Source organism: Leptonychotes weddellii, chromosome 5 (assembly GCF_054177405.1).
Source record: "Leptonychotes weddellii isolate Sample4059 chromosome 5, ASM5417740v2, whole genome shotgun sequence".
Taxonomy (NCBI): Eukaryota; Metazoa; Chordata; class Mammalia; order Carnivora; family Phocidae; genus Leptonychotes; species Leptonychotes weddellii.
Genome location: NC_138373.1, coordinates 83,388,627 through 83,404,078, shown reverse-complemented (window position 1 = coordinate 83,404,078; position 15,452 = coordinate 83,388,627). Strand labels below are relative to the sequence as shown.

At 39.3% G+C, this 15,452-nt stretch overlaps 1 protein-coding gene across 1 annotated transcript; it reads left to right on the top strand.

Annotated features, from left to right (window-relative positions):
- Nucleotides 1–7,708: 7,708 nt before the first annotated feature.
- Nucleotides 7,709–15,004, top strand: KCNJ8 (potassium inwardly rectifying channel subfamily J member 8). The gene is made up of 4 exons (XM_031020928.2): nucleotides 7,709–7,803; nucleotides 7,970–8,108; nucleotides 8,958–9,399; nucleotides 13,329–15,004. Exons 3-4 carry the CDS (start codon nucleotides 9,026–9,028, stop codon nucleotides 14,227–14,229), a joined length of 1,275 nt encoding a protein of 424 aa, XP_030876788.1. The 5' UTR covers nucleotides 7,709–7,803; nucleotides 7,970–8,108; nucleotides 8,958–9,025; the 3' UTR covers nucleotides 14,230–15,004.
- Nucleotides 15,005–15,452: the final 448 nt, after the last annotated feature.

The following is a 15,452-nucleotide window of genomic DNA, read 5'->3' as shown; positions in this document are numbered from 1 at the left end:
GGGGAGGGGGATGGGAGGATGGGTTAGCCTGGTGATGGGTATTAAAGAGGGCACGTTCTTCTGCATGGAGCACTGGGTGTTACATGCAAACAATGAATCATGGAACACTACATCAAAAACTAATGATGTAATGTATGGTGATTAACATAACATAAAAAAAAAAAAGATTCTCTCTCCCTCTCCCTCTGCCCCTCCCCCTGCACACTAGCTTTCTCTCAAAAAAAAAAAAAAAATAGGGTCGCCTGGCTGGCTTAATCGGTTAAGCCTCCGGCTCTTGATTTTGGCTCAGGTCATGATCTCAGGGTCCTTGTATGGAGCCCAGGGCTTGGCGCTCAACAGAGAGTCTGCTTGAGGATTCTCTCCCTCTGCTCCTCCCACCACCATCCACGCCGCCCCCCGCCCGCCACACACTCACATGCTCTCTCTCTCTCATATAAATAAATCTTTTAAAAAAAATAATTAATTAAAATTAAAAAGAGTCATAACCTTCATCCAAAACCAGGCAGAGAGAACAGACAGAATAATACAGACCAATCTCACTTATAAATATTGATGCAAAAATCCTAAGTAAATATTAGCAAAACAATTCAGCCTTATATTAAGATAATATATCACCATGACTACATGCAGTTTATCTGAGGAATGTAAAAACTATTTGACATTTTTTAATCCAGTGCTTTAATTTACCATATTAATTGGCCAAGGAAAAAACAAAAAGATAACTTTGATATATGCTAAAAAGGCATTTTATGTAATTCACCGTCCATTATTAATTTTAAAAACCTAGAAAAGTAGAAAGAGCACACTACCTTAAAATGATAACTATGTAAATTATATATTCTGGAAGCATTTTCTCAAAATCACTAAGGAGAAGAACATGCCTGTTATGACCATCGTTATGGACTACTGGCCAGAAAATACTAACAAAAACATGTAAAGAAAATATTCAAATAACAAGTGATAAGTTAATTAAACACTAATTAAGGAGGTTGTATCAAAGTTATAATTTTTTTTAGAAAATATTGTGTTTTAAGTGTATCAGCCTGTGCTAAATTCTTTACATACTCACCTCATTTAATCTATACAACTATGAGAGGTAGATGTTAAAGTGTCCATTTTCCAGAAGGGGAACCAGGCTCAGAGTGATGAAGTATGTTGCCCAAAGCCACCAACTAAGTAAGTGGCAGAATGGGCAACTGATCCCACATCTTTCTGACTCTAAAACTCTGTGAACTTAAACAAAGAGTTACGGCATATTTCATGCATCTTCCCCAGTTCCTCAATTTTTTTTTTTTAAAAAGATTGACCCAACTGCACAATAAACTTCTGTAGGTTTACAGAAAGATCATATTATTACCCCATTTATTCTAACAATAAGTAAGGTAATTTGGCATTTTAAATTAGTAACAAATATCAAATATTTAAATCTAATATGAACCTGTTTAGAAAGGCACAGATAATTTTTACCTAAAGGAAAATCCAGGTCACTTAATAGCAGGAAAAAAAATCCTGGCCAATGATCATGGAGTCTAAATATCACTTTAAACCTCTATAATCCCTTCCGCAACTGGCACTTTTGAAAGGTGGCAACAAGGAATCACCCTACAGAGAGTTGTGGAAAATGTCAGATTTCTCTTTTCTAAGTACCATATGAGTCACTGAGTTTTCAAAACATTGTGACATGAAAGTTTAGCAATACATCAGGACGTTGTTCGGAATTGCTCTTTCCCTAAGACCTTCAGAAAAACCTGTGAAGAGGTCCTACAGCAAAAAAGATCCCAGGCTCATGTGAACTTGCCTTTCTTTGGCACAAGAATATCAAAGCATTAATTTCAAGGCCTGGAAAAACGAACAGTGACAGCCACTATTCTTCATCTTCTCTTGGAAGAGACCCCACCAGCTTTATTTAGTACTAGCATTTTGTGCCCTGCTGGCAGAAAATAATTACCACTTCAGTCAAGTACTTTGTACTTGACTGAAGAAACCACTTTTATCTTGGAGACGTTAGTAGAGTAAAACAGACAGGTTGACTTTCTAGGTCTTTCTTTTACTACCAGGGTCTTAACTGGCTTCTTTTCAGTCCTCAGTGTCTTGATTCAATTCAAGAGTTGAGGAGAGGGCGCCTGGGTGGCTCAGTCAGTTAGGCGACTGCCTTCGGCTCAGGTCATGATCCTGGAGTCCCGGGATCGAGTCCCACATTGGGCTCCCTGCTCGGCAGGGAGTCTGCTTCTCCCTCTGACCCTCCCCCCTCTCATGTGCTCTCTCTCATTCTCTCTCTCTCAAATAAATAAATAAAATCTTAAAAAAAAAAAAAAGAGTTGAGGAGATACCAGTACAAGTGCTGGTTAGTTAGCACTCTGAAGGTCAATGAGGTCTCAAAAATAATTCTCAAGTCTATAAAATGATATTGTCATGTCTCCTTAGTCTTAGGTTAGGGAAGATAGTTAACTAATAGTTAAAGGAATCTGTGGGTCTATACCTTTCCCCCTTCCCACCTCCACACCCAGCTCTGAGGTCTTTTGGACCATCACCCAACCAAAACCAGTCCACTATATGAATAAGGACCGACAACTGATGAGCCACTACATTCTACCTCTGAAACTAATAATACACTGTATGTTATTACACTGAATTTAAATGATAAAAAAAGAACCAACATTTATTAAGTACTTACTACAGGCCAGTAAGTACTGAGCACTTTATAGGGATTGTGTCATCTTGTCCTCAGGACAATTCTATAAGTTTCCTATACCTGACTGAGCAAGAGAATCTCCAGGGGAACTTTTATTAGAAGTATTTAAAGCTTTTCATTAAAGATATTTTCATTTTGGGGCCAAAGATTTTATATCTTATTCTATCCTTACTCAATAAAAGCCTGGAGGGGCATAAAATAATTATACCAGGCGTTTCTCATGTAGCTGAACAATGGAATAACAACCATCCCTCTGAGATACTGTCCAGTGAGAAAAGCATAGGATTTGGGATTAGATGTTTTGAGTTTGTTGTAGCTTTTCATCTCCTAGGTATTTGATTTTGGATAAGTCATTTAGCTATACTCTAATAGACTCATGTGTAAAAGGAAAAAAACAACCCAGCCTAGCCATTATCAAGGATTAGGTCAATGTTTTTCAGAGCTTAGTATATGCAGACTCTATCTATTCTTTGAGTAAATGGAGAGATGGATAGATCAGTGAATTCCCTTGCCACTCTTCCCAACTTGTCTACTTTTTCTCTTCTCTATTCGATATATTGATCTTGTTCTGTTCTTAGAATACACCAAACCATTTCCATTATATTTGCTCTTGAGCTGCCTGAAGCACTCTTCTGCCCCCACCCCACCGCACCTCCCCCCATTGATCACCTGACTAATCTTTTGTTCAAATTCCACCTCTTAAAGAGGTTTTTTCTTTTTTTATTTTTATTTTTTAATTTATTTTTTTATTATGTTAGTCACCATACATTACATCATTAGTCTTTGATGTAGTGATCCATGATTCATTGTTTGCGTATAACACCCAGTGCTCCATGCAGTACGTGCCCTCTTTAATACCCATCACCGGGCCAACCCATCCCCCCACGCCCCTCCCCTCTAAAACCCTCAGTTTGTTTCTCGGAGTCCATAGTTTTAAAGAGGCCTTTTCTAAACTGTATATAAAATTGCCAATTTCTGGCTCCAGTTACTTTCAATACTGACTCCCCTGCTTTATTTTCCTTCTAAATCTTGACACCATTGATAACTACATAATGTATTACTCGTTTACTTGCTTGCTCAGAGCTTCCTCCCCAAGAATGCCTTGGTGCAGGGGCTTTGTTTTGTTCACCTAGATGTACATTAAAAGGTAGTGATTGTTATTAATGCCTCCCTTCCTGACTTGCTGATCCACACCTGTGAGCCGGCATAAGTTTAAGGAGCTGAGCATGCAAGCTGAATGGATTCTTTTGCACGAATGGTGCTGATGGTTATCCTTAAAGAAACGGGGTGGCCTAATTTCAAGGACAGTGAGGTTTTTTTGTACATAAATAGATACATATCTCAAAAAGAAATATTCTCTAAACTCACTGGAACAGATAAATCAGAAGAGTTGTATTGTCATTCCCATTTCATGATAACTCAAAAAAAGTGAGTTTATAACATGCTGTTTTGATTACTAGTTTATGTAACAGTTTTATTAAGCTGATTCCCAAGCAATATGTTCCAAAGTGGTTTATATGAGGACACTAATAAAGCAGCATACCAAGCAAATAGACCAACCGTTATTTGGGCTGCTAACATGAATCATTTCCATTGTCATTTTGAAGACTCTCCAAATTCTTACGTCTAATATGGCTCAGGAAGTCCAAGACTTCGAAATTCACAAGTCTAGTCAAAGGCAAGGTCATTAAATGCCAGGACTTCACCCTTAATCTAGAGAGTACTTTCAAGGACTACACTAATTTGTACTTGATAAAGCAGCACACAATTGGGAAAAGCATCAGCCTAATACTTTCTCCACTTGTTTGAAGGCACCTGACAAACTTTGTTTTTAGGAGAACAGGAATTGCAGAAATGTCTTTATCCACAAATAAAATGCTCATAGGGTCTAAAAGGAACCTAACAGATGTTGACTTAAAAGTGAACAGATATCCTTGAATTGTTTCCCAGTTGCATAAATTTCTCTGGTATGCAATATGAACAGATTCTAACAGAATTCCTAAAGTCTTATAGTCAAGAAAATCATAAGATTTTAAAAGTTAACTCTGTTCTAAATTTATTACTGGTCTCCTCAAGAGTGGTGCACAAAGTAGTCTTTACTCTTGAAAGAACAAATAGGAAAATTATAGAACAGTTAAGAAAACACCTGTAACTTTTAGGGGATGATAGCAAAATAGTGATTTAACAAGTAGACCAATAAAGAAGCCCTAAGTAGTAAATGTGTTCTTAAAAAATTAATTTCCTTAACAAATTTCTCAAGGTAAATTTAAATGCTCATATTTGGGCCATAATACGAGAAGAGGAAGATCAAAAGGGAGAGAAACTGGATATCAATCAATAATAAATACAGTTGACCCTTGACCAACTTGGGGGTTAGTAGTGCCAACCCCACCTGCAGTTGAAAATTCATGTATAACTTTTGACTCCCCCTAAAAACTTTACTAATCACTTGACTTTGACGGGAAACCTCATGGATAACATAAACAAGTCTGTTACCATGCATTTTGTATGTTATATGCATTATATACTGTATTCTTACAATAAAGTAAACTAGAGAAAAGAAGACATTATTAAGAAAATCACAAGGACGTGACGTAATGAACACTGGATATTATATAAGACTAATGCATCATTGAACTTTACCTCTGAAACTAATAATACACTATATGTTAATTAACTGAATTTAAATTTAAAAAAATTAAAAAACCCAGAAAATCACAAGGAAGAGAAAATACATTTACAGTACTGTACTGTATTTATTGAAAAGAATCCACCTAGAAGTGGACCCGCGCAGTTCAAACCTGCGCTGTTCAAGGGTCAACGGTATTTCCTGGTCACAATAAATACCACAGTCAGCTCTGATTTTTCCCTCTCCCACTACTGATTCCCGTGTAACACTCCTTTTGTATATATTTGCTTATTAGCCCCAGAGCTCACTTCTTCTCTAATTAATATAATAGTTTCCAGTATCCCCTTCTGCCAATCACAGAGTTTTGGAGCCCAAGGAACTCTACTCAGAAATGCAACTCCCAAAGCCATTATATCCCCTGCTTCCTGATCAGTCCTACTAAATCAGACTTACTGTGTTGTTTTCTAATCCAAATCTTTCCAAGGCTTGTCTCTACCTACTGAAAACTGCCACGACTCCTTTGTTGAACATTTAAGGCGTCTATGCATTTATTTTCAAGTCCCCGGACATGGTTTTCAGCCTTACCTTTTCCATGCATTGGTTCCAGAGTAATTTTTCAGCACCTCTGTCATTTGAGCTGTGATAGGCCAGAGGCTTAGGACACAAAGATAAAGAAGCCCCAGCCTGGCCCTCCAGCAGCCCTCAGTTTCATGGGGGGTGAGTGATGGAGGGGACAAGTACATGAATAACCCATGTGTTGAGAAGAGTGGTGACAGAGGCTGCTGCCCCGGCAACCCTGGACTCAGGCGTCCAATCTGGCCATCTTGTTGACCTTGCTTCATCAATGCTAATTCATTTAGTGCTGTGACTAAAACGTGGCCCACTCTGGTCAGTACTCCACAATTTTGTCCCTGATGTTTCCTCTCTGTGGAACATCCTTTCTTTGCTTTTCTGCATACCCCAAATATATCTGATCCGAAGACTGGATCAGATGTCAATTAATCCATGAAGCTTTCCTTATTGTCTTTGTCTTAATATCTCTCATTTGAATTTCTATGACACTTTGGTTGTATTTCCCTTTCTCGTTCTAATCACATCCTTGCTTGTATTGGAGTTTATTATCAAAGTCTTGTTTCTCTTACTACAACTGTCTGCCTCTTCAGAACAGCAACTATGATTTTATATATAAAAACCTAAAAAAAAAAAAAACAACCAAATGCTTCAGAAAAGGATGAAAATGTGCTCAGTGAATGTTCCCTGAGCTAAAAGAATAAGGAGTAAGTTGCACACTAAACTCAATTGTAAAATAGAACAATGAGGGGATTAACTAAACAAATCGATCCCCACACACATAGAGTAAATCTACTACATAAATTACTATAAATATTAACATCAGTAGAGATGAGAGCTGCCACTAACAGATTGCATTTCCTGGCTGAAAGGGGTTAAGCAGATCTATCCACAATGGGAAAAAATTCTTCATTGCCTTTATTAAAGACTAATTTTAGGTCTTTTGGTAATTAAATGAACACACTGTTTATGCTCCATACGCTTTCTGCCCTGAGTCTTGGAAAATACGTGAAATTTCCAAGAATTAAAGTTTCCATTAACACAAATGCCAAATCAGGAGGCCTGACCTGTGGGAGAAAGCACATTTGTCTTTGCTGGAGGCTATTCAAAAAACTATAGAAAGATATTTACTATATAACCTTTCTTGTGCGCAGTTGTTCTGTTTTATCATTCAGATCATCTAGACAAGATGAGGAAGCTGCAACATTTCAGAAAGTAACCAAGTACTGAAGAATGGCCATTTGAGTTCTAAAGTGTTGACAGCGATCCCTTTTTTGGGGTAAACTTTCTCACTGGAAGAGACCTCGACTTTTTTTTTTTCTTTCTTCTTTTTTGGGGGGGAGGGGGGTCGTTGCGTGCGAGTGTGTGTGTGTGTGCGCGCGCGCGCGCGCTTAATTCCCTGAGAACTAGCTTTGGCTGAAGAAACACTTCACTTACAGTGGGTTCCAAAACATCTTCCACCTGTATCATCCCCACCAGATGGAAATTTAATGTAAATAAATGTGTGCACACAGCTTGAACACTTCGGAAAACTGTTTTCTGATCTCTGTATCTGGTTTTATTCAATCTTAAGTAGCCCAGTTATCTACCCAGATTACAAAATAAAAATAAAAAATAAATTCTCTTTACGTCAGTGAACTTGGACTCATAAGTTCTCTCCTGAGCAGGGAGCCTTTTAAAGACGAGCGGGTCAAGCTGGCAGCGGGGGGTCGCAGCTACTGGGAAAGAGCTGGTTCTACAGGTCCCGCCCTCCCCACCCTCCCTTTGCCCCTCCTTCTGGCCGGCTCCTCCGCGGGATGCACCTCCCCCCACTCCCCTCCGGCCTCCACCTCGCCAACTTCGGCAGCTTCGGAGGTCTGGCGCGCGTCAAAGCCGGAACTGGGAGGCTGATTTGTGGAGCATCACCCCCAAGGTCCTCTCCCCCCCCCGACCCCCCCGGCCCCTCCTCCGTTCGGAGCAACGGCCCGGGGAGTAGAGCCCAGCAGGGGGAGGGGAAGATCCACACCCATCCCCCTTCCTCTAGCCCTCCCGCATTCAGATTCAATTGCACCTTTTATTATTTTAACTCTTCTCCCTAGGACACGCGGCCCCCGGATCTGTCCCTCCGGCGTTCGCGGTCCCTGCACCCGCGCGCCGGGATGGGAGAGCGAGGGACCTGCCCGCGGTCGGCCGGCGTGTGTAGGGAGGTGCAGCCGCCGCGCCCGCTGCCCAGAGTCTGTAAGTTTCAACGCTCCTCCCGGGGAGGGGAGGGGGAGGCTGTTCGCGTCCCGGCAAAAGATTTAAAATGCCAAACACAGCAGAGGTTTACAGTGGTGGATGGACTTTCCGGGGCACACTCTTTTAACTCTATCTGCAGCCCGCGGGCTATTGTCCGGGCTTTCCCTGCAGCTTCTATGTTTGATCCCTTCGCTGTAAAGTTTTCAATTAATAATATTATGAATTCCACTGGGAATTTTTCTTCTTTTTTTAAAAATGCAATTCATACTTCTTTAAAACGTAAAATACTTCATCATTTTCAAGTTACGGAGCACATCGCTTATTATTATTTTGTCAAATTTCACTAAGCATGTTATTTATACTGCGCAAGAGGCCACCGCCTTTTCTTTGCGTACTTCTAAAAATAACGGAGGAAGAATTTCCTCTCTCTACTTTTAATATTGCTGTATCGTCTAAATAATAAATGGATCGTGATACCCAGCTGGCTTTAATTTTCATCATAGACGCCGCATGTTTGTATCTTTACACTAATCTACAGACGCGGTTTATCTCGGAATTATCGTTGAGCCTGCTGTTTACAGGAAGGCTCCTGGTTTTGTTTAACTAAGGCTATGCCCTTATGTGTTCAAAACGATAAGGAAAATTGAAACAGTTCCTATTCAGACCAAATAATTTCTTCTCTGCGATCCCAGAACTCAAGCACAAAGTAGATTCGTGTTTAGATTGATAAAATCATACCTTAGCTTTGCATATCACCTAGAACGTATGGACATATCCCTGAATGCAAGAACTGAAGAGGTGAGGAAATGGGAGAGGGGAAAGTTTTAAATCGTCGTTTCCCTTATGCAGGAGGACGTCCCGAGGGAAGGAGAGGCAGGTCAGAGACAGGTGAATAGGCGGGCTATGGTGACGGGACGATGTTGGCCAGAAAGAGCATCATCCCCGAGGAGTATGTGCTGGCGCGCATCGCGGCGGAGAATCTGCGCAAGCCGCGCGTCCGAGACCGCCTCCCCAAAGCCCGCTTCATCGCCAAGAGCGGGGCATGCAACCTGGCGCACAAGAACATCCGTGAGCAAGGACGATTCCTGCAGGACATCTTCACTACCTTGGTGGACCTGAAATGGCGCCACACGCTGGTCATCTTTACCATGTCGTTCCTCTGCAGCTGGCTGCTCTTCGCCATCATGTGGTGGTTGGTGGCCTTTGCCCATGGGGACATCTACGCTTACATGGAGAAGAGTGGAATGGAGAAAAGTGGTTTGGAGTCCACTGTTTGTGTGACTAATGTCAGGTAAGAGTGCAGTGGGATGAGGCAGGGATTGAAAACAGTATAGAGAGAAATATTAAACTGCCCTTTTTCTATCACAGTTATTTTGTTGAACGCGAAATAAAGCATTTGCTTTAGTACCTTCAGACACAAAGAAGTAAAAAAAAACTAATCTAACACATTAAGAATCTTTTTAAATGCAGCTTTATGGATGAGGAGTCTCTGAAAACGTGGAGCTTCAATCCTTCTGATACTATATCAGTTATTTAAAGAATGGTTGTGGTTCAAAGGATTACACAGAGTTCCTTACTCCAAAAAAAAAAAAAAAAAAGCACACATTCAGTATTTAGTATGAAAAAATTGCTGTGTCCACAAATAAGTATCTCTGATCGACAAAAAATATTGTGCAAATGCTAGTAATATTTTTCCCTAACTTCTCTTACCTGTGACATTTCCAGAAATCATGAGGAAAATGGGAAAATACTGGTGGAGAGGTATCCTCGATTAAAAATCCACTAAAAATGAAATAAATAGATATTAGCCCTTCTTTATCAAGATTATCTTAAATAGCTGGTTGCTTGCACTGGATTCCAAAGTTTAAAAGTTATGCTAAGATGCAGAACTAGAAAAAATTAGTTTTTAATGGAAATTGGTCCAAGTTTTTCATGGAAGAGATTATATAGGAGTGAATTAATGTTGTGGTTTTCTTTACAAGTCTTAATAGAATAGGAACAAGACAGTCCTCAGATTGCCTAACGTTTGCTTCTTTCTCTTATATTGTGTTTCAAAAGTAAATAAAATGAATTTGATTTCAATCATTCCCCTCATATTTTCACATGGTCTAAGAACATTTAGTTGGGATGATCTGTCTTTTAATTTGTTTTGTTGGAAGACAGAAAGATCATTTATATCAATTGCAAAAATATTCACTCTTGAAGCGAAACAATGGTAATAATACTGGAAACTTTGCCAGGACATTTTCTGAGTAATGTTCCAAATTCACATAGTGTACAAAGCAAAACAACTTGAACAAGCACCATTCTGCCAGGCAACTGTAAAGAATGAGACCTTTACTGACCCTGAAGTCTTCTGAAATTAGCATACCACTGCAAGAAGCAGAAACCCAGACTGTGAACTTGTCTGTCCTTAGTAACCGCAATGCCAACGTATGAGGGAGGGATGCAGCATTTGTATGCCGGGATCACACGTCACAGATTTCAGCTCGGATTTTGAGGAGAGAAAAATATATTGAATTGATCTATTGCCTTTATCACCAAGTAGCTATTATTTTCTTGTCTTGAACTTTTCACAAAGTTTTGTCTCCAAGAAAATATAGATGAAAAATGTTGGTGATCATCAGCATACCAGATACAAAGGAAACACTTAAAACACTGTGTTTAACAGGCATTTGTAAGTCAAATATCATTATCTATAGTATTTCTCTTTAAGAAATTTATGGGCACTGATATTGGTGAATCACTTCCATATCAAGATAAATTTTTAATAAACATGAGGTAGACAGTCATAAAAAGAGATAATAGAAACAAAAATGATAAGCCTCGAAAATAAATGACAGATTTTAATTACAAGACAAGTATGTTGGCTTTTCCTGTGAAAAAGGAGTCATAAAGCAGTTTATTAAAGATGTATCATCAACGTGACATCCTTCCCATGATTATTTTGGAAAGAACGTATGGAGTGCACTGGTTGTTAAAAGCTGTTTTAATGTTAGCTCTCATTTTTCACCCAGATGTGTTCTGAAGCATGTTCATTCCCCTGATGCATTCCTTCTGCTGGGAGAATTCAGTTTACAGTGAGAAATGGTGTCACAAATACAATGAGATAAAGTTGATCTTATTAGCGTGACAATTTTTGCATTTTTAATTGCACTTCTTACCTTAAAAAAACTACTTGACATCTTTTAAGGTTAAAATCTTGCTAATTTTATTTTAATGTTATGATACTATTTGTGCTTTAAGCTCAACATACAGCTTAATCATAACAAACCGTACATAATACAATTTTTTCACCAAAAATATAGAAACTAAAAATCTCTATTCTCTCCCAAAGGGGATTTAAAAGATGCCTAATCATGTTTCTTATTCTTTGCATTTCCTTTCAGAGGTTTAGTGTCCCACCATTTCATCGAAATTAGACACACCTTATTGTGATGGTTACTTACCAGTATGTCCAAATAACATTTTACTGTTCTTATTTTAGGATGGCTCACTTTCCCTTTCATGTGGATGACTTTTCCAACATGAGTCAGAAAATAAACCAACATATTTCTTCTTATTCAGCCTAACTCCCTCTGTAGCAGAACAAACAAGCAGCTGAACACTTTCATCTTTAGAGAGTATGACAGGTGTCCATAAAAGGTTGGGTCTTGCTACCATATAATGTTTAGAACTAAATTCATTCATAAAATAAACAATATGTAAAATATGGCACTTGAATAGTCCCTCAATCCATTAAAACGAAACATTTGGGAATATTCATCCCCAGGCTGCTCCATGAAGTATATAGACGTTATTTGAAATCAGCGTTGGGTCCAAGCCCCTCCCCTGGGGTCCATTCTTATTCTTCACAGAGTTTTTGGATCATACAACACATCTGTGTAATTCGTGCAAAAAGCAATCATTGTGGTTCTCCATGAATCTTTTTAGATGCAGGGGTTAAAGGGTTAAAAAGGCAATTTTCACACCCCACTTAAAAGTTAATCTAAAGAGTCATTTATGCTTCCCGCTCATGGTATTGCACCAAAGTGCAGTGTGTATACTCAGTATTCAAATGTGTAAGCATTTTGCTGGCTCGTTGTGCATGGCATTAATGGATAGATTATATGGATAGCCTATGCATGGTTAATCTTCTGTAAAATTAGAGAAGTTTGAAATTGGCATTGGGGGTAAACACAAGACTAACCCTGTTTTCGTTAAGAAGTCACAGCAATATAAGATATGTAAGTGAAGTAAATAAATTAATCTTAAGAATAACCAAATGTGGTGCATCTTAAGCAAGGGGATAAATCAGACTTCCCTGAGAGCTTTTCAAAAGTCTTAACCCAGGTCAACCTTGGACCTACCAAATCGGGGTTTACATTGAGATATACGGAAGAGATGTACAATTTGAAAAAGCTTCCCAAGAAAATACTGACACTTGTTCACTCTCCCTTTGCCTCTTTCAGAGCACCAAGCCAAAACTGAGAGGATTCAAGTTCTCATCAATTATGTGATCTTGACACAGTTACTTACTAATCTCTGCCTCAGATTTTTCCTTTAATAGCCTCAGTATTCTCTAGAATTAGAGAACAAAATGAGACAAACAATAAAAAAAGTTTTCTTTCCAAATGGCAAAACATTAAATCATTCTTTTTTATTAAAAATACTAGTACTTTTGAATGATGTGTTTTGTACCACCTTTTGGTAGCACTGTGTTTTCTCTGTATAAGATACACAATAAGTGTTAACCAATGAATATGATTTTAAGGGTTATAAATAATAAAAAGTTCACTTTTTACTCAGGATCTTCCCACGTGACTCCAGTCACTGAAACTCAGATATGCAATAAATAATAAACATCTACCTGGAAAGAAGTTGCACCAAGTAAACTATGACATTGTGAAAGTATTTCACAAGGTAAAATATGTCTATAAATACAAGTATGTATTTATTATTTTAACGCCTTCATATAAGTAGGTCCATCATTACATGACACAGAAAACAATAGAACTGTATTCCAGAAGTCTGGGAGTAGATGCATTCCGATGAGAGAGAGAGGGAGAGAGAGAAAGTGCTTGTGTTTAGAATCAGGCATTTGACAAGTTAAGTTGCCAAGTCTTTCCGAAAGCATTTAATAGCCTTTGGAGGAAGAAAATGGAAAATTCAGCTTGGCATGTTATTTCATTATTCAAAATGTGATCTGATGGCACTGTTTTCTGATATCATTCCTTACAGGTCTTTCACCTCTGCTTTTCTCTTCTCCATTGAAGTTCAAGTGACGATCGGATTTGGAGGGAGAATGATGACAGAGGAATGTCCTCTGGCCATCACAGTTTTGATTCTCCAGAACATTGTGGGTTTGATAATCAATGCAGTCATGTTGGGCTGCATTTTCATGAAAACAGCTCAGGCTCACAGGAGGGCGGAAACCTTGATTTTCAGCCGCCATGCTGTGATTGCTGTCCGAAATGGCAAGCTGTGCTTCATGTTCCGAGTGGGCGACCTAAGAAAGAGTATGATCATTAGTGCCTCCGTGCGCATCCAGGTGGTCAAGAAGACAACTACACCTGAAGGGGAGGTGGTGCCTATTCACCAGCTGGACATTCCTGTTGATAACCCAATTGAGAGTAATAACATTTTTCTGGTGGCCCCTTTGATCATCTGCCACGTGATTGACAAGCGCAGCCCCTTGTATGATATCTCAGCAACTGACCTTGCCAACCAAGACCTAGAGGTCATAGTGATTCTGGAAGGAGTGGTCGAAACTACTGGCATTACCACACAGGCAAGAACCTCCTATATCGCTGAGGAGATCCAGTGGGGCCATCGCTTTGTGTCTATTGTAACTGAGGAGGAAGGAGTGTATTCCGTGGATTACTCCAAATTTGGCAACACTGTTAAAGTAGCTGCTCCCAGGTGCAGCGCCCGAGAGCTGGATGAGAAGCCTTCCATCCTGATTCAGACCCTCCAGAAGAGTGAACTGTCGCATCAAAATTCTCTGAGGAAGCGCAATTCCATGAGGAGAAACAATTCCATGAGGAGAAACAATTCCATCCGAAGGAACAACTCATCCCTCATGGTGCCAAAGGTGCAATTTATGACTCCAGAAGGAAATCAGAACACATCGGAATCATGACAGCAAGCCAACCTCAAGAAAATCTTTTATCAAGTGTTGGATGGTTTAGGCAAAGCACTGTCAGACTGCACCAGAGCCGGAACACAGTAATTTGTTCTTCTATGTCTTCATGCACCAAATGATACTCATATTCAAGCAACAGCACTTTCTGGGTCAATAACCAGTAACACAAGGTGGAGGATTCATGGCTCACACTTGTCTCACACATGTGGTATTTGCAGTGACATGCTTCTATTATGTATAGGAAATAGTATGCTCTCCTTTCTCTCAATTTGAAACCCAAGAATTCCGTTCATAGCAATAGACCTTGAATACCAAAGTTGGCCAAGGAATGATTCTGTTTGAAATGCTTAGTGCTTGAAACCACAGATCTCTCTGTTTCCATTGGTCACTCTGAAAATGCAGTTAGGATGGGCAGGGGAACCCCAAAAAGGTGCTGTTAACACCTTTTGTGTATCAACCAGTATGTTGCCTTCTCCTTTTTCTAGATGCTGCGCCTGGTAAGAATCCTGAGGCAAAAACTGCTTCTCTCTAGTTGCTTCTAAACTGATTGTGTTCAGTCACTTACTTCTTCACAGTGACCTTTGCAGGTTTCTTCATCCTCCTCGTTGGCAGAACTGGACAGAGAGCTTTGGAGAAAAGCTAAGAACATTCCTGTCTGGATATTAGGACTGGATTCCCAAAAGTGACAGTTACTTCTTTTGGCTTCTCACTTCTTAAAAGCCCCCACAGGGAAATACTGTATTGAATATTTTATTAAAATATTTTCTTTGTATTCACTGTAGTTTTGTGATTTCTCTTTCACAAAATCATCCCTAGTCAAAGCTCAAGGAAGAGAAAAGCATTTTTAGAGGCATGTGAAAGAGATATCATACAGTGATAACACCTCTCAGATCTTCCTGTCTTTGAAATTGTTTATTCCAAGGGAACTACAGTTTTTGTTTCATTTTGATTTTATTTCCTTCCAAGATTTGAAAAGTTTTCTTAGCTCTTCTATCTGAACCTGATGTATCATGGAAATCTTACAGTGTTTTTTCTTTGGATCTCCAACTTCCCTTCTTAAAACTCTGCTCTCTTCCTGAAGTCAGGCCTGGCATATATTGGTTTAGAGTTATTTCACTTGTTAAAGTGAGATTTTCTATCAGAACTTGATCTAATCATCCTTAGCTCTTGTTTCTTCAGGGAAGGGATGAGGGCACCCAGGGAAGCACTAAGTTGAGAGA